The sequence below is a fragment of the Malus sylvestris genome, chromosome 8, assembly GCF_916048215.2.
Source record: "Malus sylvestris chromosome 8, drMalSylv7.2, whole genome shotgun sequence".
NCBI classification, from domain to species: Eukaryota; Viridiplantae; Streptophyta; class Magnoliopsida; order Rosales; family Rosaceae; genus Malus; species Malus sylvestris.
In genome coordinates this window covers 6,812,368-6,837,185 of record NC_062267.1, presented here as the reverse complement: position 1 = coordinate 6,837,185, position 24,818 = coordinate 6,812,368, and the positions used below count along the sequence as shown (strand labels likewise).

Sequence of the window (24,818 nt, the reverse complement as noted above, 5' to 3'; positions counted from 1 at the left end):
TTATGTCTTTCAATACAATTATGTAATTTTTTTTTCTTTTGAGTACATGTATATTTTTTTTAACTATAAATAAAAACTAATTTATACTGTATATAATAAATTTACTTAAATTCATCTAAACCCTGTCTAACTACCTAAATATTAACTTCAAGTCAACCGTCCAACAAATGGCTATCGTCTTTTAGGAACTTGCAGAGAAGTGATGTATTATCGTGCAATCAGTCTAATCTAAAATTCTATAGTGGAGGAGCTGGTTAAGCTTTCTTGGAGGTTAAGCTTGTCATTTTGTGATGCGTTTTCATTCTTATCCTGTCCCAGACAAATCGGTGACGGCGGTCAGCGATTGGTGGGTGTTTGTAGATTTAATAACAGTTGGTGGCGTCATGTGCATTGTTGCTATCGTTTTTTATTTTCTGCACATCTCGTGGAGAAATTTTATATTGTTTTTGTATCACAAAAATATACGACGTATTATTATATAAATAGTAAGTTTTTTTATTTTTATGTTATTAATTTTTAATACAAAAATCTGATCGTTTATATAATAATTATTGGATCCATAAAATAATCTTTTGACGTCGTGGCCAGGTCAGTCACTCACTCAAAGAATCAGGTTTTTTCGGTTCACTATTTCAACTTTATTTTTCGACTCAAGGAATCAGCCAATTGGGTCACACATTCTTGTGGTGGGCCTGTCTTGGGCTTCAAAACATGGGCCTCTTATTGAGTGAGCTAAGTTGGGCTAAAAGGAACGGGTTGTGTCGGGTTGAGATGTGAGGTGACGAGTTAGAATTGGGCTATCTGGCGACGAAGAGTTCAAATGTGAGTTTTATTGGGCGGGGGTGAAGTAATGGGTCAGGATTGGTTATTAGGTGAAAGAGTTTAAAGATGAAGATAAAAAATTTGTCAATACATACGACATTATTTACATGAAAGAGTGGAGACTGGATTAAGATTTTACTTATAAGCGAAAAGAAATATCACTAGATAGTAGTATTAAGTGATAAATATGAGATAAACTTAGGTGTAATCAGATGTATGTTATTTCGTGCTTAATTATCTTCTTACATGACACGTCATATAAAGAAAGAAAGATAGATACAAACTAATATATACTTGTTTACACCTAAGATTTTGTCTACCTCTATTGGATAAAAGCAGTTGGTTATTGGTGACACAACAAAAATGTGGGTTCTATTGGTTTATTTTGGGTGTTTAAGGAATGTTCTATTGGTTCTCATATTCAGGGGAGGATTTGCGGTAAACTTCAGAATAAGCCAATTATAATTAGTCACCAAACTAAAACAAATATTAAACCGTTATTGCGTACATGTGACTCAAATACAAGACATTTTTATATCAGTAGACAGTAGTGCTAATTGAAAAGATGAAACTTCGATGTCAACAGAAATCCTCATATTTCTAGTCAATTTATTTGCTTAGCTTCCAAACCACAATTTGTTGTGAGCTCCAGCTGTACAAGCACACACCACTAGTGAGCATAGCACCACGTGTGGTATGAATTCATTTGCTAAGTCAATCCAAATGAAACATTTTGTAGACTATGGTGCCACCTAAGTATCTCAAATTAATGATATAATATCACGTAAAAAGTTAAAACACATGACATTATATCGTTTTCTAGGACACCACAATGTCATCTGAGAGCGTAGGTAAGTCCCCGGTGTGAACAGAGCCTCAAGGCTTGAGGGGAAGTTTCTAGGTAGCCCTTGGATATGTGGTTTCTTTACTGGCTCCAACAATACCTAATTGATGAGAGTGATCTATATATGTCCTTTTCATCATCACAACTTCTTGGCCATTCTGAAAAGTAAAAACATTCCTCTTTGTCTAGCAGCATTAATAACCCTGCCCTAGAAGCATTCAGAGACCAAGAAGGAGGAGAAGGAGAAGAAGCCATGGGAGGAGGCAACGGCCAGAAGTCGAAGATGGCTCGCCAGAGGAACATGGAGAAGCAAAAAAATGCTGCCAAAGGTACCTGTCACCCCCCCTCCGATCTTTCAATTTGGTTTTCCTCAGAAACTAATTGTGTGCTTCTGAGCCAAGTAATTAAGTTGTAGTGATGAGTTTTCTATAACTCATTTTCTAAGCCACCAAACAGAAGTTAGCTTCGTGCCACCAAACAGAAGTTAGCTTCGTAGTGAAGGAATGTATGTGTTACTAATTTGTGCATCTCTCGACAAGCAGGCAGCCAGCTTGAATCAAACAAGAAATCAATGACAATTCAGGTAAACGAAGTTAATTGGCACCAAAATTTCATTGTACTTTGAACATCTGCATTGTTTCTGATGCAAGGTAGTGATTGATGATTGCAGTGCAAGGTGTGTATGCAAGTATTCATATGCACGACGAGCGAGGTGAAGTGCAGGGAGCATGCAGAAGCAAAACATCCCAAATCTGATGTTTACACATGTTTCCCTCATCTTCAAAAATGACAAGTTCCCGACCCGAAAAGAAGAAATTGTAGAAATGTGTTTGAAGTTCACTGCGGAGGTTCTGCATAAAGATTCTTCCTAGACTCTTGGATGTTAATTAGCTTAAATCTATTTGGGGAATATGTTATAAAAGTGCATGTTTGTTGGTTGATTGAAGATTGTTTTTGGAATTTCGATTGTTGTTTTAGCACGCATATATGGACCAACATATTGCAAAATCTCAAATATGCAAACCAAAGCAAACAGGTTTTGAGACCACCAAATACTGTTGCACTGCATTCTGATTAATTACTAGGTCATAACAAGTGAAAAATACAATTATGTGCTCGGAAAAGAAAGAATATCGGCATTAAAATTTTGAAAAGAATGGATGTAATGAACAACCTAAGTTAGGTAAATATTTTTCTTTAGTGATCATTCACAGTCTACACAGAAAGACAAAAGGGATACAAGTTTTTTTACCAAAGGATTCTATTGGAGTCTGGAGTTACTGCGTCCGTATCCAGCTATTTTCTGCACTTCTCACTTGGGAGAAGTATGCATGAGCCTGAAACATGGAATACGTGAACTTATTATCTTTACAAGTATAACAATAGACCCTGAGCATGTGTAAAATGTGAAGGTCCCTGACGATAATTATGTTTTGTGCTTAATGGTTGAACATTATATGTAATTAAACTAAACATTATGCATCTGACCACTATATAGACATATGTTCAACTCACATGAAGGAAAAAGAAAGGAATGAAATGAAACAGCAGTTAATCTTAAATAATACCATTGCTTCTCTTGCTGTAAGCCTTTCCTGGTGATCATATCGAAGAAGCTTATCTAGAAAATCAATGGCCTGGGCATAGCGAAAAAAGGATCAAATAATCACTAGTAAGGAAAAGATGATGAAGAAGAAAAGAAACCCAAAAGAAAATTACCTCTGGAGAAACCAGATGCTGATTTTCCGCATTGATAAATATTGACCATGGCTTCCTGCTTTGCCTAAATTGGAAAAAAAAAAAAAAAAAAAAAAAAAAAAAAAAAAGAGAAGAGGAGGAAATTAGAATGATGTGTGAGTATGGCATGGACAACTGTTTTTTGTTCATTTGACTCCTTGAATTATTTGTTCAACTATTTACTCATTATTTATTTATCCACGAAGAGGAGGTGATAAAAATGGAAAGATGAGGATAAATTTTTACTCTATAGCTTTGCTGATACAGCTGCAATGTTTAAGCATCATCTGACAGAAAGACAGACAAAGCGATGCCTTTCCTTTTTGGGTTAAATATGAACCAGAGGCCCAAAACCATCTTTCAACCATAACGATTTGATCATGTAAGTATATCTTCCGGTTCCAGGCTAAAGATGAGAAGTATACCTTCCAACAAGAACATCGAGCTGAGGGTCAAGCACAAGGTTATATTTATTCAAATATACATTCAATTCTTCTGTCCCAAGAACCTGAAGAAGAATTCATCAACATAAGATAACAAGTTATATGAATATAGACACTATTGCCAAAAAGACTTCACCACCATTTCAGACGGTTTGTGAAACCTCAGTGCTGCAACAGTATAACAGTAAATGTATGATCAACTTACAGAAAAAAGGTAAAACTCAACAATCTTGAGGTGACTTTTAAACTAGTTTTGGTGGATTGAAGTGCTAAATCATATAGGTATGGATTGCCAATAATAAGATCTTCAAGCCAAGTACGAAACCAAAAGTACCGTAGCAATTTTCACTAGCTGGTCCTGATTGTCATGACCATAGAAGAATTGTTCCTTGCGAAAGATCTGCAAGAAAGAGAACACCTTGTTGAGAAAAATCCGTCATGACTAACAAAAATGTAGCAGCTACACAAATCCTGAATACACACAGTAACAACAGGGAAGCATAAACCCTCACCATTCCTGCAAACATACAGCCAAGGCTCCACAAGTCTAACGAATAGTCATAGTCTTGCAGATCCACGAGAAGTTCAGGCCCCTTATAGTGCCTGATAAACAGCATTCAAATTTATATACTTTCTGCAAAGCAAACAGAGAATTCGCATGTTGACAATGTAAGAAGCTGGCATTGAACTAACTACAAACCCTTTTGCCATCAGACACCATTGAATCTATTGATAATAAACTTAGTCTCACTGCAAGTTCTGTTTGATAACTGTTCGAGCAATAACTGCACAAAGCACCATCATCACAGTGCCTACAACTATTATTCAACTTAAGAAATTATGTCCATGTTTGCTCGACTTAAGGAAGATTCTTGCCCGAGTTGTCCAAATTTTGGGTTGATCCAACCCAAGTCCTACTCCTAGAAGAAACAAAAGAATGAATAGATATATGCCTTTCCAGAATCTAGAAGAAAACTAACAATTCAATGAATTGGTAATAAAGTTAGAGGATCGAAGAGATTCTACCTTGAAGCTACTCGGACATTGTACTCTTTTCCAGGATGGTAGAAATCAGCGAGACCCCAATCAATCAAGCGAAGTTTCCGGAGATCATGATCAATCATAACATTGTGAGGCTTGACATCTCGATGCATTATGCCCTGCGAATGGCAGTAATCCAATGCCTGCAATTAGGAGACCAGCTTTTGATTAGCCAAGCATGCAGCAGCTAAGCAGTACAAGTTGGAACCATGACATTCTTTCACACAATTAAAAGACAGATTGCTGTCAGTAAAAGTATATGTACCGAAGTGGTTAGAAAAATAAACGTTTAGCAAGAGGATAAGATAAGAAACCTTGAGAAGTTCATATATATAGTAGCGAACGTCATAATCCGTCAGTGTGGGATACAACACTTTGAAATCTGCACTGTTCACATACTCAAAGATCAAGCTAGGAGTTTTTGAGTGTTCATCCCTGACAATGTCAAGCAGCTTCACGATGTTTGTACCACCACAAAGATTCTGTAGTATCTTTATCTCCCTTTTTATCTGCATGAATACGAACAAATTACTGTATTTAAGTGAAACAGGAATACAGAAATGTGGATTTAAACAAGTTCAGCATATCATTGCCATGACTCACAGACTATACAAATTACCAATCCATCCTAGAACATGCCCACCATCGAAACAAATTGAAAGAAAGGGAAATAAGTAAAACGTACAACTATGTATATGCTAGAGTAAGGGGACAAGTTAAGAAATCACAACCTTCTTTTTCTTGACGGGTTTAAGGATCTTCATAACGCACTTTTCGTTTTTGGTGACATTTACACCTTCAAAGACCTCACTGTATTTACCTCTTCCGATCTTCCTAACAACCTCATAGTCATCTTGTTCACTGAGCATAACAAAAAGAAGTAAACAATAAGAACAGGAGTTGGAAAAATGCACCTTCAAAATGTCATGCGTAGATACCAAAAAATAATATATAAAAAAGGCCGACTCAAGCCAACAAGGTTTCCCTCTGCGATGGTCAAGGAGGGATGTGTTACCCTTCTTTACAAAGAAGCTGTTTCCACAACTTAAACATATGACCTTTCGGTCACAGAAACAATTTACGCCAAGGCCCGCCTCGAGATACTCATAAATAAAATCTCTAAAATCACATATGCGAAAAGCACTGCTTTTGAAATAGCTATAAGCGTTGTCAGCTAACCAAAAGCGCTTCTGCACTCGAACGTCCCAAGCGGGCCCTAGCGTGAGTAATTCTACAACAATTTGCTATCAAATGCAAATCCAATACCCGGAACCTTCAACAAAGACACACATAACAATGCAGCAAGATAGAACAAACCACATTTTTTGTCGAATTGAGAAATTTATAATCTATGAACCCTAAGATTGCAAATTGACATAAGCAGGTGTAGTTAAACATTCAAAATAAAAAGAAGAAAAATAAATCAAAAGTTCAATTGCAAAGGTGGTTGTGATTAGACTATTACCCCCATTGAAGAGTGACGGATTCGTAATCCCAGTAATCTCTGGGGCGCTGAACGTTGACGTCCGCGTATACGCGAGCCCTGGACATTGCTCTCTCTCTCTTTTTATTTCATTTTTTTTATTATTATTTTGGTACGCTTGAAGATCGACGTTCAGACGGACTGGTTTATCAGGGTGGCAGATGCTTCCCGGGAAGATGTTATAGATTTCCGGACCTTTTTCAATTTTTCATTTTTTTTTTTACGATTATTCATACCATATTTTTATATCACATTTCTATACGGCATCCAATGTAAACAGCCAAATTATTTGAAAAATTTACAAAACCTAAGGAAATGAAGCAAAAAGACTTTTCGTATATCATAATTATTATTTAATTAACTAGTTTTTCTTAATTATTAGTTTATTAAATAATGAATTAAATTTAAAAATCTGATTAATTTAAATGATGTGGCTGTTCACATCAAATACCACCTGAAATGGTATGAAAATGTGATACAAAAATATGGTATGAATAACATTATTGATCCAATGACTGTGCAGTGACGTGAATTGTGGCCCACTTTAATACTTTCAACTATTCTGGAACTCCAACTCTTGTATCTAAAGATTTTTTCTTTCCCCTTTCATACCTGGTAAATAGGACGGGTCAGGTAACCGTTAATTTTGTTGGATGGGTTTGGGTTTGAAGTTTTAAACCCATTAAAATAACAAGTTTAATACGATATGATTCATTAACATAATAAATTTGACACATAAAAAAAAAACGTATTATTGTTAACTCATTGTGAGGTCAAGTCCACCTTAATTTTAAATGATATAATTTACAATAAGAAAGTGGGGGTGGACTTGATCTCAGAATGAGCTAGCAATAAGGTGATTCAAATTCGCCTTCGAAGAAATTCAAACCTAAAACATCTCACTTATAACTATAAATAAAGAAAAATATCACTAGATTGTAAATTCGTAAAACTAAGTGACCGTCTTTTGCGTGTCTTCAATTCTTTGGGTGGATAGATGATGTGGCACGAGCACTATACTAAAAATTCTCTCCTTATTTGGCCCAACATCACATATGGACTGAAATTCTGAACAGAGCCTCTAAGGATTGGTTGCTAAAGCCCAAATGAAGGCCTGGTTGGCAACAGCACGTGCCGGTTGGAGGATGAAGCGCAACGTTGCACGGAGGCGGTAAGAACGACCAAAACGCAGCGTTGTACGTAGTACTATATAATCAACAACGTTTCGCAAATGCGAGTCACAAGGATTAGGGTTTAATATCTCCATCGTATTCCCGCAGCTGCCGAGGCGACGCAGAAAGAAAACCCTAGCGTGATTCAAGATGGGACACTCGAACGTCTGGAACTCTCACCCCAAGAACTACGGCCCGGGTTCCCGCACTTGGTATGAATTTTAATCCCCAAATCTCACTTGTTTTTTCTTAAATTCTGCATTAATTTTGATCTGCGCATGATTATTTTACTGATATTCTTCCTGAGATTTGGATTATGTGTGAAAAGTTACTTTGTTGATATTATATGTGTGTTATGCGATTTTTTATGTGTAAAATGTTATATGTATTACCGGAGCTTTTGAGTTTGTATTAGCTTAATTAATCACTTTCAAGAATCTTAATCACGGGGCTGGATTTATGGTGTGTTGCAGATTTTTATACTTATGTGCTGCTAGTGGTTTTCTTCTGTATTTTTTTGGGTGTGATATATGGAATTTTTTTTGTTAATTTGAACAGCCGAGTGTGTGGAAACCCTCATGGGTTGATCCGGAAGTACGCGCTGATGTGCTGCAGGCAGTGCTTCCGCAGCAACGCCAAGGAGATTGGCTTCATCAAGGTATGAATTCAATTTCTTTTGTCATTTTGTTTTGTTCCTGTTTTGATTGTATAATCTGCATTTGGTTCCCTGCCTCGATTAAAAAGACCTTTAATACATTGTGAATCAGCTTGATTATTCTGCTTTAGTGTTAGTTTTGCAATTTTTGTAGGCTTCGATACTTATGTATCTTCTTTTTATTAGCCGACTGATAAAATATACCATATAGTTTTGTGGAGTTTACGTTATCCCTTTAGCAGCGGTTTGATTGCTTTGGGGATGTACAAGTCCATGAAATCAACCTACATCCATCCTTTCACTTTGTCAGCTGTTTTTTTTCTTTTCTTTTTTTGTGTCTTGCTGATCATTGTTGGATGGAATAGTTTATTTTTGTCAAATTTCCTATTCCTTTTGTTGATCTTTTGAAATTCTTGTACTTTGAGTTTTGTTTATGCGGATGTGATTCGAGATCTTATTACGAACTGTTATAGATCAAATCGTTATCTTACAAATATCGATGATGACAAAATCTAAGGCTTGTTTCTCAAGAACATTCGCAGTGGCCGCCTAAGAGCTTTCGCCTTTCGCCAGGCTTGAGAGCTAATGCTGCTTTATCCTTCCTTGGATGTCTGAGATTTTTTTGATAATTAGAATTATCCACTCTTCTCTACACCTATCTTGCTTGTTATAAATTTGTGTGCCCGTGTCCACGTCTTGAATTTGGATGGGTACTTATGCTGCGTTGTATCTTCGTTGCAGTACCGCTAAATGGAGAGACTGCCTGATTCAGATTGGCCATCAAGTTGTCTGAAGTATGGAGCTCGGGATCGGTTTCATTGTTGCTGTACCTTTTCATTTTCTTATCCAAGACCATAATGTAGTATAATCTTAAAAGTTTTGACAATTAGCTGTTGACTGAGCCGTTGTTGAAATTATTCGTAGAATCGAAATCTTGTTTTCCAGTGGGTATTTCTCTCTCTCTTTGGTTTTATCATTCCTTCGTGGTCTGAGATTTCATTTATCTTTCTAACTTGCTTCACAGGTTTTGATTAGATTTCATTTATCTTTCTAAGTTGGCTTGATTCCGTACTCTGTTGTCATTTTCTTGGTTTAGAAGAATTTAAAACAAGATGAGTCATGTGCAAAGGTTACGCCCATAAGACGGTCAATTCATGGTCATGCAACTCACTTTCTGTTTGTTTCTCAAGAAAATTCAAGGAATTTACTTAATATCTTTCAAAAGCTACGTTTTCCCGATCATTTTCCTCTCTTTTCTCGGCGACCAAACAAGAAATTAACCAATTAACGGGAATTCTGTATTAATCAACCTATAACAAACTTAAAATAATTGTTTAAGGGTGTTTTTTATGGAGGCAGATTGTCTACCTTCCATAAAATGTTAACGTGGTGTAATCGTGATCGTCCAAATAAAAATGAAAATGGATGGGGAAGAGCACTGTACCATAACAGGAGGGCAGACAATTTACCTTCGTTTTTTACCGTGCAAATGGGGCTCTGCCAAATGCCGCAGACGTGCCCAAAAGCTCACATTCCACGGTAACCCTTGAACACCGAAGCCTTTAAATTCCCCCACCCGAGATTGCTTTCTTTCTCTGCCTGCAAAAACTCTTAAATGCTCTGCTCTGTTATTACTTATTAGAAAGAAAACGCAGTAAATGAAGCGTCAGTGACACCCACATTATCTCTTTTATCACTCACTCACCACCGCAGAACAAACAACAAAAAAAGCAGTGCAAAAAGAAAGACATGGGTTCTTCTTCTTCTTCTTAGAGCCGGAATTCCTGGTGGTGGACTTCGTTATTGTCTTAAAATCTTTGGCGCGACGGCAGGCCTGGTGGTTGAGACCAAAAAAGAAGTAAAAAAGCACCATGAAGGCTTCTGGATTTTGGGTTTTGCCTTTTGTGCTCGGAACAGTTGTAGTGTTCTTTCTCAGTGTCTCCAGCTGCAGAAATGGCTCCTTATTTCCGGGTAAATTTTTAATCTTTTTTTGGGGGTTGAATTTGGTTATGGTTTTTTAATGGTGTTCTCAAATCTATAAATAGTAGTAAAAAATAGTGGCTTTTGGCTTTTGGCTTTTGAGTTTAGTTGGCTTACTCACTCATTTGAGGTTATAATCTTGTGTAATTTGTAGGGCCAGTGCTTTTCGGTACTAACCATTTTCTTATATAATTGCATGGGCAGAAATTCATGCATAATCCCCTTGAAAATTCTTTACTTTCATGTGTTGAGCTACTAGGTTTTATATTTTCTGATTTGAATTATGTAAGTAGTGATAATTTTGTAATTAGTTAATTATGAATTGTTAATGGCTCAATAGCAAGGTTTAAAATATCGATCTAGGAGGAAATATTGTTATGCAAATTTATGGAAATATCGATGAATGTATAGATCGATATTGGTTGCCTTCGACGAAAATTATGGGAATTCGTTATGGGATGGGTGTATCAACTCATTCAGATTTAGTCGGAATTAGAGGAAAATTTCTCAAAAAAATTCAAAAGTTCGAAATTTGCAATGGGTTTCAGCGAAATTTCAACAATGAATTAGTAAATATTATCGATATTCATTGATTTTCCTATATCTCACCAATATAGGGGGAAGTTTGCATTTCACCCCCTCTCCTATGGATTGTTTATTTTTTGAATATTTAGACAGAAATATCAACAATTTCATGGATATTTTAAACATTGCTTAATGGGAGTGAAAACCACCATATTGTTGCTCTTAAATAACACTAAAGTCACCAACTATTTATCCTAATTTTTGGTTACCAACTAATACTGAAACTACAATCTCCTTGATGTTGGTACAGATAGTCTCTTCAACGTCCATGCTGGTGGGCCAAAAATGATTGTTATAAACAGAAAGCTCAAGGTAGATCCACAAACCTTTTGAAAAAAGCATGGATCACCCTGGTCCTAAAGTCAGACTGAAGAAACTTACCTGCAACGAGAATATTATTATTTAATATATGCATAATAGCATTTCCGTTGCATGGAAGTCCTCGTGTCAAACACTATTCACAAGCTAGCTCAAAGGACGTTATTGCCTGTTTAATCATCTTACTAATACGAGTTCATGATGTTGGGATTTGTCTTTTGTTTCTCAAACTGCAGGAGAATGGCTACACTCCAAGGACACAGAAGAAGGGCAGCGCTGGCAATGTGCATCTGGATGATTACCGCCCTATTGATCCTTCTCCGAGTTCGAAAGCTTCCATCAAACACGGTCCGATCGAGCACGGTGCGCCTATAATCCCGTACATTCCGAAGCCTTCGCCTCCTGCTCGTCCCAATCCCGGCGGTACTCCGTAGCCAGCTTTAGACCTGTTCCTTTCATTACTAGAATCTTGATGTTATCTGCAGCTCGGAAGTTGTTTTAACAACCTTCCATGCATATTTTGTGTGTAACGCTCTTGCACATTTCAGACTACTTGTGTCGTTTTATCATCGTATGAATTTATTGTGTCTTATAACAGAAATAACTAGGGATGGTTCGGATTGGGATTCTAAACTGAAAAGCATAAACTGAATACTGAACCAATCCTTTTCAGGACGGGATTTTGAAAACCGAAACCAAACCAAAAATTCGGTATTTCGGTACGATTTGGGACCCTAATTCAAAATCTCTAATTCAGAGACCCTAATTCAAAATCCCTAATTTAGATACCCTAATTCAAAATCCGTAAGTTCAATCATTGTTCCCATACTTGATTTATTTAGTTTAGATTGTCGTTTGTATAAGAAAATAACTACTATATCAATAAGTATTAGTTGGACAAAACTAGGCCTTACTATTTTTGTTGAAATTTTATACATAGGAACATGCTTTAGACGTTAGAGCCTAACTTTTTTGGACGATTTCACATTCCTAAGCTTTAATTTGCAAATTGTTATAATATGAGTGGGGTTGGCTCAGGAAAGTTTGATAGTATGGTAGTTAACTTAAGATCAGGTCTTGTTGGAAAAGGGTTGACATTGAGATAAACTAATATTATCATGTTAGTTAAAGATTAGTGTGGTCAAGTGATAGCTTTTGGTTAAACATCACAGGGTGACATAGTGGTTGAAGACGGATTTTAAGTCCGTATTCCAAACGGTACATTTTGGGTTCGATATTTAGCCTTGGTGAATCATACGATGGTGGTTAAAGGGAGATTGAAATGCTTTTGTGAGTCTTTCCGACCTCCAAAATAATGAATTGCCTTAGCAAAACTACCAGCTGGTCTCCTTAAAAAAGACAAAAACAAAACAAAACAAAAAAAGGTAAAGTGAGAGCTTTTGGTTACCAAATACTAGTTGGCAGCAAAGACAAATTCATTGCAAAACGTGAGAATCTTAGCTATATCTGGCTGTATATCTCTTCATATTTATCGCTCTCTCCTTTTGTATATTTCATTTTATTTATCTTCCTGTCACATGTTATTGCTATCTTAGGTTAGATATTTACTATCATTATCTCTCTCATCATATGATAAGCGAAAATAGAATACATAAAGATGTCCGCCTACCTTTTCTCTCAAGCTTTTGAGGATCCATCTGTACTGTTTTCTTTTTCTTCTGTTGGGTCCTAACTCATTTCCACTTCCTACCTTTCACTTTTCCCTGATTCAATAAACAGAATGATTAGTCCTTGTAATGATAATTAGGGTCTTTAATTTACTAATGATAAGAATTGGGCCGAAAATTAAAACATCATTTGGGTGAGAAATTATGTGATTTCATATTGGCAGGCAAGTTGCAGAAAATATTGAGTATCATAATAATAAGAGTTAGGCAAAAGAAAACTGAGCCATTACCGTCCCTACTGTCAAGCTCTTTTTCTGGCTTTGGGTGTGGAAAGATTAAAGGATAGAAGCATCTTATTGATTAAAGCTAAGGGGACCATGAAAAATAGTACCACTTCTCCTAAGCTTTTGAGTACATAAATATATAGGAATTTTAGCTAAAATGGTTGATGAAATTGTCATAACTCCTCATTTTAATCTCTGAGATTTGAAATCGATAAAAGTTGTCTATGAGTTTGTCCACTATCAATCATTTTGTTTATTCTGTGAAAAAAATTTGTTAAATAAGGACCAAAATGATAAAAATATTCTCAATTTAATACACAATGGGCTGATTTGACCAAAATTGAGAATATTTTTGTCATTTTTTCTTTTTAAATAGGGATTTTTCACTAAAGAATCAAAATGACTGAAGGTAAACAAACTCATGAATCATTTTTATCGATTTTAAATCTCAGTGACTAAGTACAAATTATGACATTCTCATAGACTATTTTAAGTTAAAAGGCCACATATATATAGCTTTCAACGTGAGATATAGTTCATGTTTTGGATGGACGGTTTACCTAACCTAATCACATTTAGTTACTTTTAATTAACATCAATTATATGATGTGATGTGGATTGAGTAGTATTTCCCAAGTCATTTTGCTTTCGAAAACAGTCATTTACCAACGAAATCGTACTGCGGTAGTCCGCCTATGGTAGGTTTCTGATGGTATGTATTTCCACTAGTTGCATAAATTGGTATGTACGGTAGCCGTATGTCCGAAAATTTGGTAGGGTTTGGTTAAACATTGATATTAGGTTTCTATAACTGAGAATTTTGTTCCATCTAAATGGTTTCTCTGTTTTTCCTTTTTGCAACTAAATTGTGGATCAAGATTAGTAGGTTTTGTGTACATTAGTTGCTAATCTTTTGTGACAGATTCGTTTGATCATTCTTCTGGCGAAAAAGAGAAGACGGTCGTACCATGTCATCATGCTGATAATGACTGAGGCGACTTTAATCCGTCATAAATTTGCAGCCCTTAATCCCTTTATATGTTTGATAGAAACTTAACAGAAGATTAATGTGTGGGATATTCAGTCATTGTCCACACATTGATGAGCACCACCATATTTTGTCCTAAATCCTATTTTTTACGCTATGATGGAACAAAATTATCTAGCAGACCAAAATTCATGTGCATCCAGCCTAAGTAAAAGTCCAAAAAATGATCAATTGTAGCTTGTTTTAATCAGTTTGGCATTGTGCACGACGTTTTATCTTTCTTAACTTTATGTACGACGTTTTGTCTTTCTTAACTTTTTTTATGATGTTTTGTCTTTCTTAAAGACGTATGCGTTAATATCTCACTTGTATTTAATTTTCTTCTTTTTCTTATTTAGTGACATAATTGATTGTTTTAAGTTGTCTTTACAACTTAAGAGTTTAAGAGCTTATTATGAAGTGCTTTTAAAATAACTAAAACCTCTTTAGAGAAAATATTTTTGAGTTCCACTAGTTATGTTCTTCTTGTAGAAAGGCACTTCAAGTGTTTTTTTCCAAAATTCACTTGCATTTTTACTAAACATTGGTTCCAAAAATATTTTCATAAAAAATTCAAACCGTTTTAAAAACAGTTTCAAACAAGCCGTAACGAATTAATCTCGGATTTATCAACTTATCATGTTTCTTCAGACGTCTTGGCTCATAGAATCTCTCGTCTTCTATAATGTATAACTTCGTGAACAAATTTGGTGTCTTAATCCGACAATTGGGAGCTAATGTATTCAAATTTGTGCCTAATATGTATGAATGGTGAATATTACATATAATCAGTCTACCCAAATTGCGTCTAAAAAACCATCATACAGTTAAATTACACGATGAATATTATATAAACAACAAAAATATACACTCGGATGCATGCAAGTCTCTCTCCTCTCCTAATAGAACTCGTGTGGAGATAGGTGGGACCTTGAAAAGACAGGCATACAAAGCAAAGTGGAGGAAATATAGAGGCAAAAGGGGACACAGCATCCTACAAAGATGCTTTCTTCTTCTCTAAGATTGTCCCTCTTTACGTTGAGAAGTGGGTATGGCCTTAACTAATAGGGGTTTGATCTGGATTAGGCAATAAAACAGTGATCATGGGTGGTTCTTAAGCAACAAAACAAATGGAATGTAGGGCATCCGATTTAGCTTTTGTTTCTTCATCGAATTTAGGCAGGTATTTATTTCTCTCCTCTCTAATCAAATGCATCGCTTCCCACAACTAGTATTCTATACCTACTTGTTCATCATTCTGCCTCTGCATTTATTTATTTTTTTTGTATTTTTAGTTTCTCTCGACACTTGATTGAATTTGCACGAGATACCCTATTAAATGTAAAAGACATAAGCAGAAAAATTCTGTGAGTTTGGAGGGAAACTTATCAACAATTGAATATCACAATGACAATTCTCATTTCAATCACACATTTTCATGTGTTTTTTAAACTTTTTCACGCGACAATACGTTGTTAGTTTAGAATAAAGTCATCAGAATCTCCCAGATATAAGTTATTTCTTCTCGTAAAATTGAGTGGTTCTCAACATTTGTTCTTTTTTAGAAAAATCCGAACACATACAGTGTTGAAGAAGGGATAGAAAGGAGAAAAATGAGAAAAGGGAAAGGGTGATAGAGCTAGTTCCTTGAACAAAGGAGATATAACAAGTTGAAAATAGCAGTTACTGCAATTTACAGCAGTGAAATGTGCAGTAACTTCCAAACTAGGTTTAAAACTGGAAGTGAAGTCCAAGTTTGAATAAGATGCAATTCTGAGACAAAAAGCAAGCTAAGTCTTGGAAGAGACCTCCCTCTTCCTTTAGAGAAATTTTTTAGTGTATCCGAAACACGAGACGGTATACCACAAGTCATTATACAATTGAATAAAAGTTTATTTTTCAAGTGTCTCTCCAATTGTATAATAATATGTGGCGTATCGTTCCATATTTCAGGCCCTTCCTTTACAAGTATTGCTTGGTAGGTTTTAATAATTTAATTAACAAAAACTAGCATAATTAAGTTTGTTGGTTAATTAAGTGACAACATGCAAATAATATACAAAAGTTGGCTGCAGCTGACTTGTTTGTTTTCAAAACTACAAGTCTTTAATTACGCTTAATTCCTTTGAATCATTAACGTATGAAGTGCAACTGTGCAATCATAGGTTAGCTTTAAAAAATGTACAAAATATTATATCCTAAATAAGCTGTGGACTAAAACGATGTGTTTATTGGTGAATAGCGATTGATAATCACATCACTATAAGTTTGTTTAGTGACAGATGAGTAATCCTAATTACTTTATTATATAAAAAGTAGGGATTTAAGTTGGGGGAAAAAGAATGTCTTTGAACTACGGTACAAGCATCCTTGTATCTACAACACTCATCATTCATTACAAAAAGATAGTTAATAGTTACGGGATGAGTGTTTTAGATAGAAAACATGTGATAAGTGCTCTAAACAATTGATACAAATGCGCATACAATAGAGGAATAGTTAAGATTGTGCTAAGAAAGAGAGTTGGTTTGCTCCAATATCATTGCATTAAAAAGCCAAGATTTAGAACGACTTAAGATTAACATAAAGAAAAGAGAAAGATTAAGGAAAGTGGAGTTACAAAGCATGAAGGAATGTGATTGTCTTCTCACTTTTGTATGATTCAAAGTTAGCTAAGCCATCCAATACTAATACTAGAAAACCAATTAGTACATAATATTAACTTACTCCTCATAACTGAGCAAGTAATGAATCATTGTAGTGGCTAGAGTTTTTTTCTTTAATCCACTATAAGTATTCACTGTAAGTTCAGTTCAAAGCTACCGGGATAGAACGCAGCCCTTTCTGAGAGATTTTTCAATGTGTCTAAAATATAGGGTTGTACACCACACGTTATTATACAAGGGACTATATACTTGAAAAAATAAATTTCAACCATTTAAATTATAGAGTATCGTGTATCATGTCGTGTTTCCAACATATTGAAAAATTTCTTCCACTCTATTTAATATCGATTATAACCACTAAAAATGGAGCTAGCTTATGATAACAAACCCACCTGGAACCCAATAAAAAGAAAAAGAAAACTTCAATGAGTGGCAAAGTTTTGGGATATTAATTCGTTATACCCAAGAACGGAAAAAAAAAGAAGAAGATATGAAATTATATCAAATAATTAATTTTCTTATCGTGTGATTGAATTGAAAACACCAATTTTCCTTTCCATAATTGTGTGTGCATATCTCATCGAACTTCAGCCATAAATATCATGAAAAATCATCACCAAAATCATAAATTCGAAAACAAAGATTTTGAAAATAATGATGTCTCTTCATTTATTTGTAATTGTTTTTATTTTATTTGTATTTGACAAGAAAATTGATAGAATCCAGATATTGTAATGGTTTGGTCAACTAAACACCTAATTTTTATTGACAAAAAAAAAAGGCCTAATTTTTAGTACCCGCGTTGAAGAAAGGATAGCGTAACCGTAACGTTCCTTCGAAGATTCACATTCCTCCTCTACATTCATTCGCATCTCTCCTTTGTTCTCGGCGACACAAATTACGCACCACCTCGTGGCGTGCAATTTATAAGCTTAAATCACGATAATGATATTTCGACTTCAATGCTTGAAGTAACGACTATGGAGTAAAAAATAATTAAGAAAATTATAGAGGTGACATGTGGATTTTTAGATGAAAATGATAAAATTATCCTCTATGTACACCGGTATTCCCATACACATGCAACGGACAATAATGACTCAATCAATAAAGAGTCAAATGTGATCAAAATGATATTTATTCAAATTTCTCTCATCACTCTTCATCAAATCCTTATTTAAAAGGTAACTTCCAATTTTTCTATTTAATTTAGGTTTGTTTGCCAAATTAATTTTAAGATAATTTTCACATAATATCTTCCAATTACACTCACAATTTGACCATATATGGTCAGCCCCTATTTTTCAAATATGGCCAGTCACTCCCCTATAAATAGTCATGTTTTACCACTAAAAAGCTAAGCCATTTTTACCTTCTCACAAACTCTTAACTACATTCTCTTTCAAATTCTAACTTTGGCATCAAAAATTCTTCGACCAAAACCCCCCCCTCATTCATCGTGAATGCGTAAGACTTTTGGCCTTAATCTGAAGTGTTATTATTTTGCAGATACATTTTCGTCAAAAAAGAAAACAGCGGAAATTTGCATCCACAACGACACAGTCAAATTTGCTTATACAATCGGTAAAATATTGTGGAAAATGAGAACATGAAAATAAAACATGATCTTCAATGATGTAAGTGCACATAAGTTCATGCTATAAGTTAAGGAGGCAGATTGTCTGCCCTCCTGTTACCGTGCCCTTCTTATTCTCTCCTGTTTGTGCGGTCACGGTTAAATCACGTCAATATTTTATATTCTTATTGCTTTTTGTCTTATTATCTCTATTAAAATATCAATATAAAATGTTGATGTGACTTACCGTAACCGCACAAATAAGAGGGAATGGGAAGGGCACGGTAACAGGAGGGCAGGCATCTGCCTCCATAAGTTAAATCCAACATATTTTGAGCTTGTCAACCATATATAACTATGTGATATTATTAGTTTATATGTTATAATAATATATTTTTGGTTAAAAGCAAGACACAATGCCGAATAACCGCGACACAAGAAGGAGAAATTTTCAAGTGTGTTCCTGTCATTTGTGCCTCGATGGTGTTTCCCACTTGTGAAAATTTAACATCTAAATTTAGTTAATTAAAAAGAAAGTAAAAAATATCTTAAGAAATTTTCACTGTGAGAACATCACCTGACGCAAATGCCGATACCCCTAAATTTTTCTCCACAAGAAAAGAAAAGAAACTTAAATTGCAGAGCTAGTTTAAAAAAAAAAATTAAAAAAAATCCACTCACGGTGCTAGGAGAAACAGCTCTGGACCAAGGGATTCCAACTAGATCAATCAAAACAGCAACAAAAAATTCAGAAAGTACAAATGATTGGTACGTTGCATATTTAAAATATAATCTTAATTAAAAAATGTGTTAAGAATTCACGAGTTATAATGTCATAAATAACTGATTAAAATTGATTAACAATTAGAAAATAATACGAGGCGGTTAACACTGAACAAATTCTCAGTCACGTCCTAACCTACTATTTGAAGTTGATTAATAATTAGAAAAGATCTCGTTGCCTAAAACGCAGCGTGCGACCCAAAAAAAAAATTAAATAAAAAAGGAGAGAAAAAACCAGAATAGAAAAATATTTATTTAAAAGGGAATTGAATTGAGCCACAACCATCGTAGCACGACAGTTATACTCCCAAATCTCGCCTAATCAACTTCTTCTCTCGCCGATTTAATCGTAACGGTCATATTTCATCATATATTCCCACATTCCCAACTATCCGATCACTCCCCGAAAAAGCACTTTTGTGAAAAGCCACCTTTTTTCATACTCTGTGATTTCTCACTCTCCCTCTCTCTCTGCTTTCCTTTTTTTTTTTTTTTTTTTTTTTTTTTTTGCGATTGTTTAATTTTCTCGGAGGTGCGGAACTCGCAGGGATAGTCGGAGGTTTTGCTTTTAGGTCCCTGGAGTTCTGTTAATTTGTGAGGGGTTAGGGTTTTTGGAGGATGAGATTTGAATGGGATTTTGTGTTTCTGCGATGGTAGCTGCTGTGTCGACGACATTGAACCCCAAGGCCGCGTCCCAAGGAGGAGGTCGTCCCCAAAACGCCACCGTAAGGCCTCCTCTTCTGCCTTCTGAACCCGACAATGGCTTCGCCGTTCCTCGCCGCCTCAAAGCTCGGGAGGTCACTTCCCGGTACATGTCCTCCTCATCTTCTACTTCTTCCTCTACTTGTTCGAATTCGAGGCGTTATCCCTCTCCGTTGCCGTCCAGAACCGGCGGTTCGACGGCGGCGACGCCGTTGTCGCAGTCTGTGAAGCGCTCGCAATCGGTGGAGAGGAGGAGAGCTGCCACTCCTCGACCCAATTCTTTGAATTTGAGGACCGGGAATGGTGGTGCTGGAGGCGGTGAAATGTCCGCGGCTCAGAAGCTACTGTTCACTTCAACGAGGAGCTTATCGGTGTCGTTTCAGGGCGAGTCGTACTCGCTCCAGGTGAGTAAAGCGAAACCGGCGCCGTCTCCGAGTACAAGGAAAGGCACGCCGGAGAGGAGGAAGGCGACGACGCCGTTTAGAGCAGATCAGAGTGAGAATTCCAAGCCGACAGAGCAGCAGCGGTGGCCTGCGAGATTGCGACAACCGAATAGTATGAGTAGGAGCTTGGATTGCACGGATGAGAGGAAGAGGATGAGTGGATCTGGCGCCAATGTGGTTAGAGCATTACAAAGCTCAATGGTGGATGATGTTGATGGGAGATTGAGGTTGAATTCCTGCAATTTAGGCTCAGTGAAAGCTACTGAGGCTGTTGATGGGGGCAATTCAGGTAATCCACAGTCTGAGACCGAGACTTGTTCGAATTTTGATAGTGTATCTTTTGGCAGTGCTAATTCAGGACCGCACGAGCTTGGTAATGGCGGTGGTGGCGGCACCAATGGCTACGTTGGTGTCGGACAAGCACCACGGCCTAGAGGGATTGTTGTGCCTGCAAGGTTTTGGCAAGAGACTAACAATAGATTGCGCCGCCAATCAGAGTCTAATAAGGGTAATGCAACCAAAAATATGGGTTCTCCTAAACATATTGAGAGCAACAGGTTATCTATGGATAGTCCAGTGTCATCTCCTCGAGGTGTTGTGAATAGCAGGGGGCAGTTATCCCCTATTCGTGGAGCTGCTGGGCCTGCTTCGCCTAGTAAGCTCAGCAGGTCGTTGGTGCCATCTTCGCCTATGAGGGGATTGAGCCCTTCTCGGATGAGGAATGGAGTGTTGGCTACTCCAAGTAGTAATTTGAGCATGCCTTCAGTTTTAAGTTTCACTGCTGATGTTCGAAGAGGGAAAGTTGGAGAGAACCGGATGGTTGATGCACATGTGGTGAGGCTATTACATAACCGGCTCTTGCAGTGGCGCTTTGTAAATGCAAGAGCTGATGCCACCCTAGCTGCACAGAGGTCCAATGCAGAGGTATAGCTTCTGAACTTTATCCTTAATGTCTGGCTTATTGTTTGGTTCCACATATTGAATAGATCTGTTTTGTTAACTATTTTCTTGTTTATGGGACCTTTGTTTTTATAGGGGAATCTGACTGCTTTTGGGTTTCTTTTTCTTAATTGATCGCCTTTACATCTCTTGGTTGTAGAATTTATCATCATAAATTTAAGTTGTGATTCAGGTTTCGATTCTCTTAATATTATATGGCATCCCCTTCAGTTTTGTTCATAATATATTGTCGATTATCCCTTCAAATGTTCCAAGTTGGATATTGACAGCGTAAATTGAAATGAGACTTGTATTTGCAGTCAATGTTGAAGTAAGCTAAGGTATTCTGTGTTGTGTGTTCTGATCTAACAACATGTTTGGGGAGGATGAATGACGTAAAACAGGGGTGCTAAGTTGTAAGTTGTGATTTGTGAGAAAGGGAAAAAATGGATTCTTTTAATTCATTCGATGTTACTTGTCATGTGATGCATATTTGTGTATTGATGAGAACCGTTAGGGTGGTTAGCTTGATAGCTTCTTGGCGCAAAAGCATGATGATTGAAGTTTGACATGCAGCTTGGTGGCAAAATGCTGTATTGAATTATTATTGCCATATGAGATCAATAGGCTTTTGTTTGGGAATCTTCTTCCAAACACATACTAGATTAATTATTTTCCTGTTTTGACTATCAAAGTAGAACTCGTTGTGCACGAATAGTATTCTATAAATTTTGTTTTCAGAACTTGGGATGAAAGTGATTTGTAGATAGATGTGGATAGTTACCACTGATTAAAACTTATTGTTTTAAAAAGGAATCTAAGGTAGTATGAATAAATATTGAATTACTGAAGGATGCTTGAATTCAGGATTAACTGCTTCTCTTTGCTTTGTTATATGTGTTATACTTAATTCTTAACTCTAATTTTAGTTGTCTAAAATTCCTTCCATCAGGGAAGCCTCTATAATGCATGGGTAACGAGTTCAAGACTTTGTGAATCTGTAAGACAAAAACGGATTGAGTTACATCTGCTGAGGCAACATGTGAAGATAACATCCATCCTAAAGGGGCAAGTAAGACCTCTGACTACATTCTGCTTTTATTTCTTACCAATATTTGGCCTGGTTCATGATTTTCAGTTCATTTCCATGTGAGTTCTACTTCTAAAGGCCATCTAGCGCTCAATTTTCAGTTACACACATGCACAGATAGATTGACTGAAATCTGAAAAATTACTTATTCTTTAGAGGAAAGAATTATGTCTTTGTCTTCATGGCCATTTTGTACTCCTCAATGCATGTATTGTGTTGAGTTTAATCCTTTATCTTGATGAGTGCAGATAACATATCTGGAAGAGTTGTCACTTATGGATCGGGATTACTCGGATTCTTTGTCAGGGGCCATTGAAGCTTTGAAAGCTAGCACGCTCCGCCTTCCAGTTGTTGGAGCAAGGGTATGTACCTCTCATATATCTCTTCTTTAGTTAGTTCCTTATATACCCTGACAGCTCCTTGCCTAACAATTTTTCATTTTTTTGGCTCTTCATTGCTACAGGCTGATGTCTACAATGTGAAGGATGCTATTTCTTCAGCAGTTGATGTGATGCAAGCGATGGCATCATCAATATGCTTATTGTTATCGAAGGTGACTTTTATTTTTATCATTGGAATCCTTGCAATCTATGTTTTTTTTTTTTTTTTGCATCTATAATTAGTTCAGGACCATGATGAAGGGGTGAGTTGATTGTTGTTATCCCAATTTTATTCATTGTGCATGCCTTCTAAAAATCTATGCTTAGAGTCCTTCCTGGACTGCAAATAGAGGTTGTGACATAATCCATGCGGGTTCTAGAGTGTGATAGTTGACTTACTATGGTTGTAGATATAAACAATGTAGTTTAGAAATTCAGAATTATCGCTACCAGTGCTGGCTTTTTGAGCAGAATACAGTATAAATCACACGTGACAACTATGAAATCTGATGGGTATAACAAAAGGGTTCCGTGGGTTTTCACTTATCAATACCAGTGGTTAGAAAGATCTTATAAACATGGAGCGATATGAATGTAAAATGTTTTCTATCATTTGCAAAGTATTTAGCTCTAGCTCTCTTTGGATGTGGAGCAGCCAATAATCATGTCCAATAACAATGCATTTGGCCCTAACTGAGTAACTATTGAACTTCCTGTTTAAATTTTTTATTTTTTTTTTTTTCCATTGGTCTGAAACCACATGTAATTGATAGGCTGGGGATGTGAACTTTTTGGTGGCTGAACTTGCAAATATAACTGCGAAGGAGCATGCTTTGCTTGGTCAGTGCAGAGATCTATTGTCAACAGTTGCAGCCATGCAGGTAAGATTCGTATTTGGTTTCGGGTTCAATATCTAATCACCCATCGGATAGGAAGTAGACACCAGTTTAGTGGTAACTGATGTGAATTTTCCCATTATTTTACCATGAGATAAACCCAATCCTGAACAATTCTGCTGTAAAATCTGTACCATTGATTTTGTGAAAAGGGGGAATGATAGATGTGACAACAATATATGACGTTATCGGTGCTGATACAGTTTGCCGTTTATAATAATGCATACTGGCCTTCTTTCAGATTCCTCTTGCCTTATTTCTATCCACTTGACATAAAGTATCGCATAGAAGAATATGATCCGGATCGATGGCATTATTCCCTGTACTTCTACAGCCTCAAATTTTATTCCGATCCAAAACCAATCATGAAACGTAGTTCATAACCGAAACACCTACCTCAGTTTAATTTCTAGAAACACAAGGGTCCCGAAAACTTCGCCTAATTTTGGGAGACAGTTTAACCAATCATTTTAGGGGTAGAATTTGAGTGGTGCAGCTTTCTATTCTCCAATACCTTTTAACATTCCTGTCCTCTCTTTGTCATTGTTTATCTTATCTGCAAAAAATTCTGTTTTTAATACTCAGGTGGAGGAATGTAGCCTCAGGACGCATATTTTACAACAGAAAAGCGTACCTGACAGCCTCACGGCGGAAGTGTAAAGCTAAACCGTATCATGACTGCCTAAACAGCTAACAACAACATCAGATTCTTTTTCCTTTTGCACATATTTACCTTCGAATCCATGAAGCCGAAGCGAAAACAAGAGAAGAAGACTCAATTATGCCTGTTGCTGTGTTTAAGGTACTACGCGGAATTGAGATGTTTACGTGCATAGATAGCAAGAAATATGTGTTGTCAATATCAAATTAATTTGTATACACCTTTACTTTATCCGTAAGTAAAGAGGAAGGATAGAGATGTTCTCCGGATCTCTAACCAGGCAATCCGAACCACTTAAATTGAATTCGACGGTCTCCATTAACTCATTCCGCTAGCCACCTCACATAAACCAATGAATCGGATTTCCTGGTTCTTAGGCTCTAGACACTAAAGTTTGTAGAGTATCCAATTCCAAGAGGAAAATGTGTAAATATGTGCAGTGATGTTTTTAATTTATATTTAATTTAATAGCTTTTCTATTAGCGGGCGGCGTTGATATTAAACTACAATTGCTTGTAAATGCTATCTACCTAGATTACCATGGGCTTCCAACTATTTGAAGGAAGCTGTGGGTTCGAATCTATGCTCCATTTCTATAATCAAAAGAAGTAAAACGTAACTGAATCTAATTATCGAGAAAACTTTCATGAGCGGGAATTTGTT

At 36.3% G+C, this 24,818-nt stretch overlaps 5 protein-coding genes and 2 non-coding genes across 11 annotated transcripts; 6 read left to right on the top strand and 1 right to left on the bottom strand.

The window, feature by feature from the left end:
• Positions 1–1,300: 1,300 nt before the first annotated feature.
• On the bottom strand, positions 1,301–6,586 carry LOC126631983 (casein kinase II subunit alpha-2-like). 4 transcript variants are annotated; one of them, XM_050302196.1, is made up of 11 exons: positions 6,353–6,586; positions 5,619–5,748; positions 5,202–5,396; positions 4,873–5,030; positions 4,359–4,449; positions 4,181–4,246; positions 3,650–3,828; positions 3,386–3,449; positions 3,235–3,303; positions 2,919–3,003; positions 1,301–1,474 (listed from the first exon to the last, which is right to left on the bottom strand). In XM_050302196.1, exons 1-10 carry the CDS (start codon positions 6,436–6,438, stop codon positions 2,944–2,946), a joined length of 1,098 nt encoding a protein of 365 aa, XP_050158153.1. In that variant the 5' UTR covers positions 6,439–6,586; the 3' UTR covers positions 1,301–1,474; positions 2,919–2,943. The 4 variants fall into 4 exon arrangements, with proteins under 4 accessions (XP_050158153.1, XP_050158152.1, XP_050158154.1 ...); XM_050302195.1 differs by lacking the exon at positions 1,301–1,474 and having other exon boundaries at positions 2,830–3,003; XM_050302197.1 differs by lacking the exons at positions 1,301–1,474; positions 3,650–3,828 and adding an exon at positions 3,829–3,911 and having other exon boundaries at positions 2,830–3,003; positions 6,353–6,585.
• Positions 1,664–2,626, top strand: LOC126631995 (uncharacterized protein At2g23090-like). The gene is made up of 3 exons (XM_050302208.1): positions 1,664–1,995; positions 2,209–2,249; positions 2,337–2,626. The coding sequence occupies exons 1-3, from the start codon at positions 1,920–1,922 to the stop codon at positions 2,454–2,456; spliced, it is 237 nt and encodes a 78-aa protein (XP_050158165.1). The 5' UTR covers positions 1,664–1,919; the 3' UTR covers positions 2,457–2,626.
• Positions 6,587–7,590: 1,004 nt separating the features above from the next.
• Positions 7,591–9,148, top strand: LOC126631996 (40S ribosomal protein S29-like). Its single transcript, XM_050302209.1, has 3 exons — positions 7,591–7,754; positions 8,101–8,200; positions 8,939–9,148. Exons 1-3 carry the CDS (start codon positions 7,693–7,695, stop codon positions 8,945–8,947), a joined length of 171 nt encoding a protein of 56 aa, XP_050158166.1. The 5' UTR covers positions 7,591–7,692; the 3' UTR covers positions 8,948–9,148.
• On the top strand, positions 8,448–8,564 carry LOC126633649 (small nucleolar RNA snoR99). Its single transcript, XR_007627128.1, has one exon. It is a non-coding gene; the product is annotated as a small nucleolar RNA snoR99 (small nucleolar RNA).
• Positions 8,692–8,816, top strand: LOC126633619 (small nucleolar RNA SNORD14). Its single transcript, XR_007627110.1, has one exon. It is a non-coding gene; the product is annotated as a small nucleolar RNA SNORD14 (small nucleolar RNA).
• A 505-nt stretch (positions 9,149–9,653) lies between the features above and the next one.
• LOC126631993 (uncharacterized) lies at positions 9,654–11,684 on the top strand. Its single transcript, XM_050302206.1, has 3 exons — positions 9,654–10,168; positions 11,013–11,074; positions 11,317–11,684. Exons 1-3 carry the CDS (start codon positions 10,069–10,071, stop codon positions 11,512–11,514), a joined length of 360 nt encoding a protein of 119 aa, XP_050158163.1. The 5' UTR covers positions 9,654–10,068; the 3' UTR covers positions 11,515–11,684.
• Positions 11,685–19,314: 7,630 nt separating this feature from the next.
• Positions 19,315–24,637, top strand: LOC126631979 (QWRF motif-containing protein 2-like). Of its 2 annotated transcripts, XR_007626530.1 has the most exons (7): positions 19,315–21,113; positions 22,081–22,200; positions 22,467–22,580; positions 22,682–22,771; positions 23,372–23,479; positions 24,080–24,296; positions 24,400–24,637. XR_007626530.1 is itself a non-coding variant. In XM_050302190.1 (6 exons), exons 1-6 carry the CDS (start codon positions 19,674–19,676, stop codon positions 24,152–24,154), a joined length of 1,947 nt encoding a protein of 648 aa, XP_050158147.1. In that variant the 5' UTR covers positions 19,315–19,673; the 3' UTR covers positions 24,155–24,637. The 2 variants fall into 2 exon arrangements, 1 of the variants encoding a protein (XP_050158147.1); XM_050302190.1 differs by having other exon boundaries at positions 24,080–24,637.
• Positions 24,638–24,818: the final 181 nt, after the last annotated feature.

Excerpts from the sequence above, each read along its gene's own strand:
- LOC126631995 (XM_050302208.1), top strand. The coding sequence starts at position 1,920 with ATGGGAGGAGGCAACGGCCAGAAGTCGAAGATGGCTCGCCAGAGGAAC. Across the intron at positions 1,996-2,208 it reads GCAAAAAAATGCTGCCAAAG|GCAGCCAGCTTGAATCAAAC; the intron begins GTACCTGTCACC and ends CTCGACAAGCAG. Across the intron at positions 2,250-2,336 it reads AGAAATCAATGACAATTCAG|TGCAAGGTGTGTATGCAAGT; the intron begins GTAAACGAAGTT and ends TGATGATTGCAG.
- LOC126631983 (XM_050302196.1), bottom strand. The coding sequence starts at position 6,438 with ATGTCCAGGGCTCGCGTATACGCGGACGTCAACGTTCAGCGCCCCAGA. Across the intron at positions 5,397-5,618 it reads AACCCGTCAAGAAAAAGAAG|ATAAAAAGGGAGATAAAGAT; the intron begins GTTGTGATTTCT and ends GTATTCATGCAG. Across the intron at positions 4,450-4,872 it reads AATGTCCGAGTAGCTTCAAG|GCACTATAAGGGGCCTGAAC; the intron begins GTAGAATCTCTT and ends GCTGTTTATCAG.
- LOC126631996 (XM_050302209.1), top strand. The coding sequence starts at position 7,693 with ATGGGACACTCGAACGTCTGGAACTCTCACCCCAAGAACTACGGCCCG. Across the intron at positions 7,755-8,100 it reads GGCCCGGGTTCCCGCACTTG|CCGAGTGTGTGGAAACCCTC; the intron begins GTATGAATTTTA and ends TAATTTGAACAG.
- LOC126631993 (XM_050302206.1), top strand. The coding sequence starts at position 10,069 with ATGAAGGCTTCTGGATTTTGGGTTTTGCCTTTTGTGCTCGGAACAGTT. Across the intron at positions 10,169-11,012 it reads AAATGGCTCCTTATTTCCGG|ATAGTCTCTTCAACGTCCAT; the intron begins GTAAATTTTTAA and ends ATGTTGGTACAG. Across the intron at positions 11,075-11,316 it reads TTATAAACAGAAAGCTCAAG|GAGAATGGCTACACTCCAAG; the intron begins GTAGATCCACAA and ends CTCAAACTGCAG.
- LOC126631979 (XM_050302190.1), top strand. The coding sequence starts at position 19,674 with ATGGGATTTTGTGTTTCTGCGATGGTAGCTGCTGTGTCGACGACATTG. Across the intron at positions 22,772-23,371 it reads TATGCTTATTGTTATCGAAG|GCTGGGGATGTGAACTTTTT; the intron begins GTGACTTTTATT and ends TGTAATTGATAG. Across the intron at positions 23,480-24,079 it reads CAACAGTTGCAGCCATGCAG|GTGGAGGAATGTAGCCTCAG; the intron begins GTAAGATTCGTA and ends TTTAATACTCAG.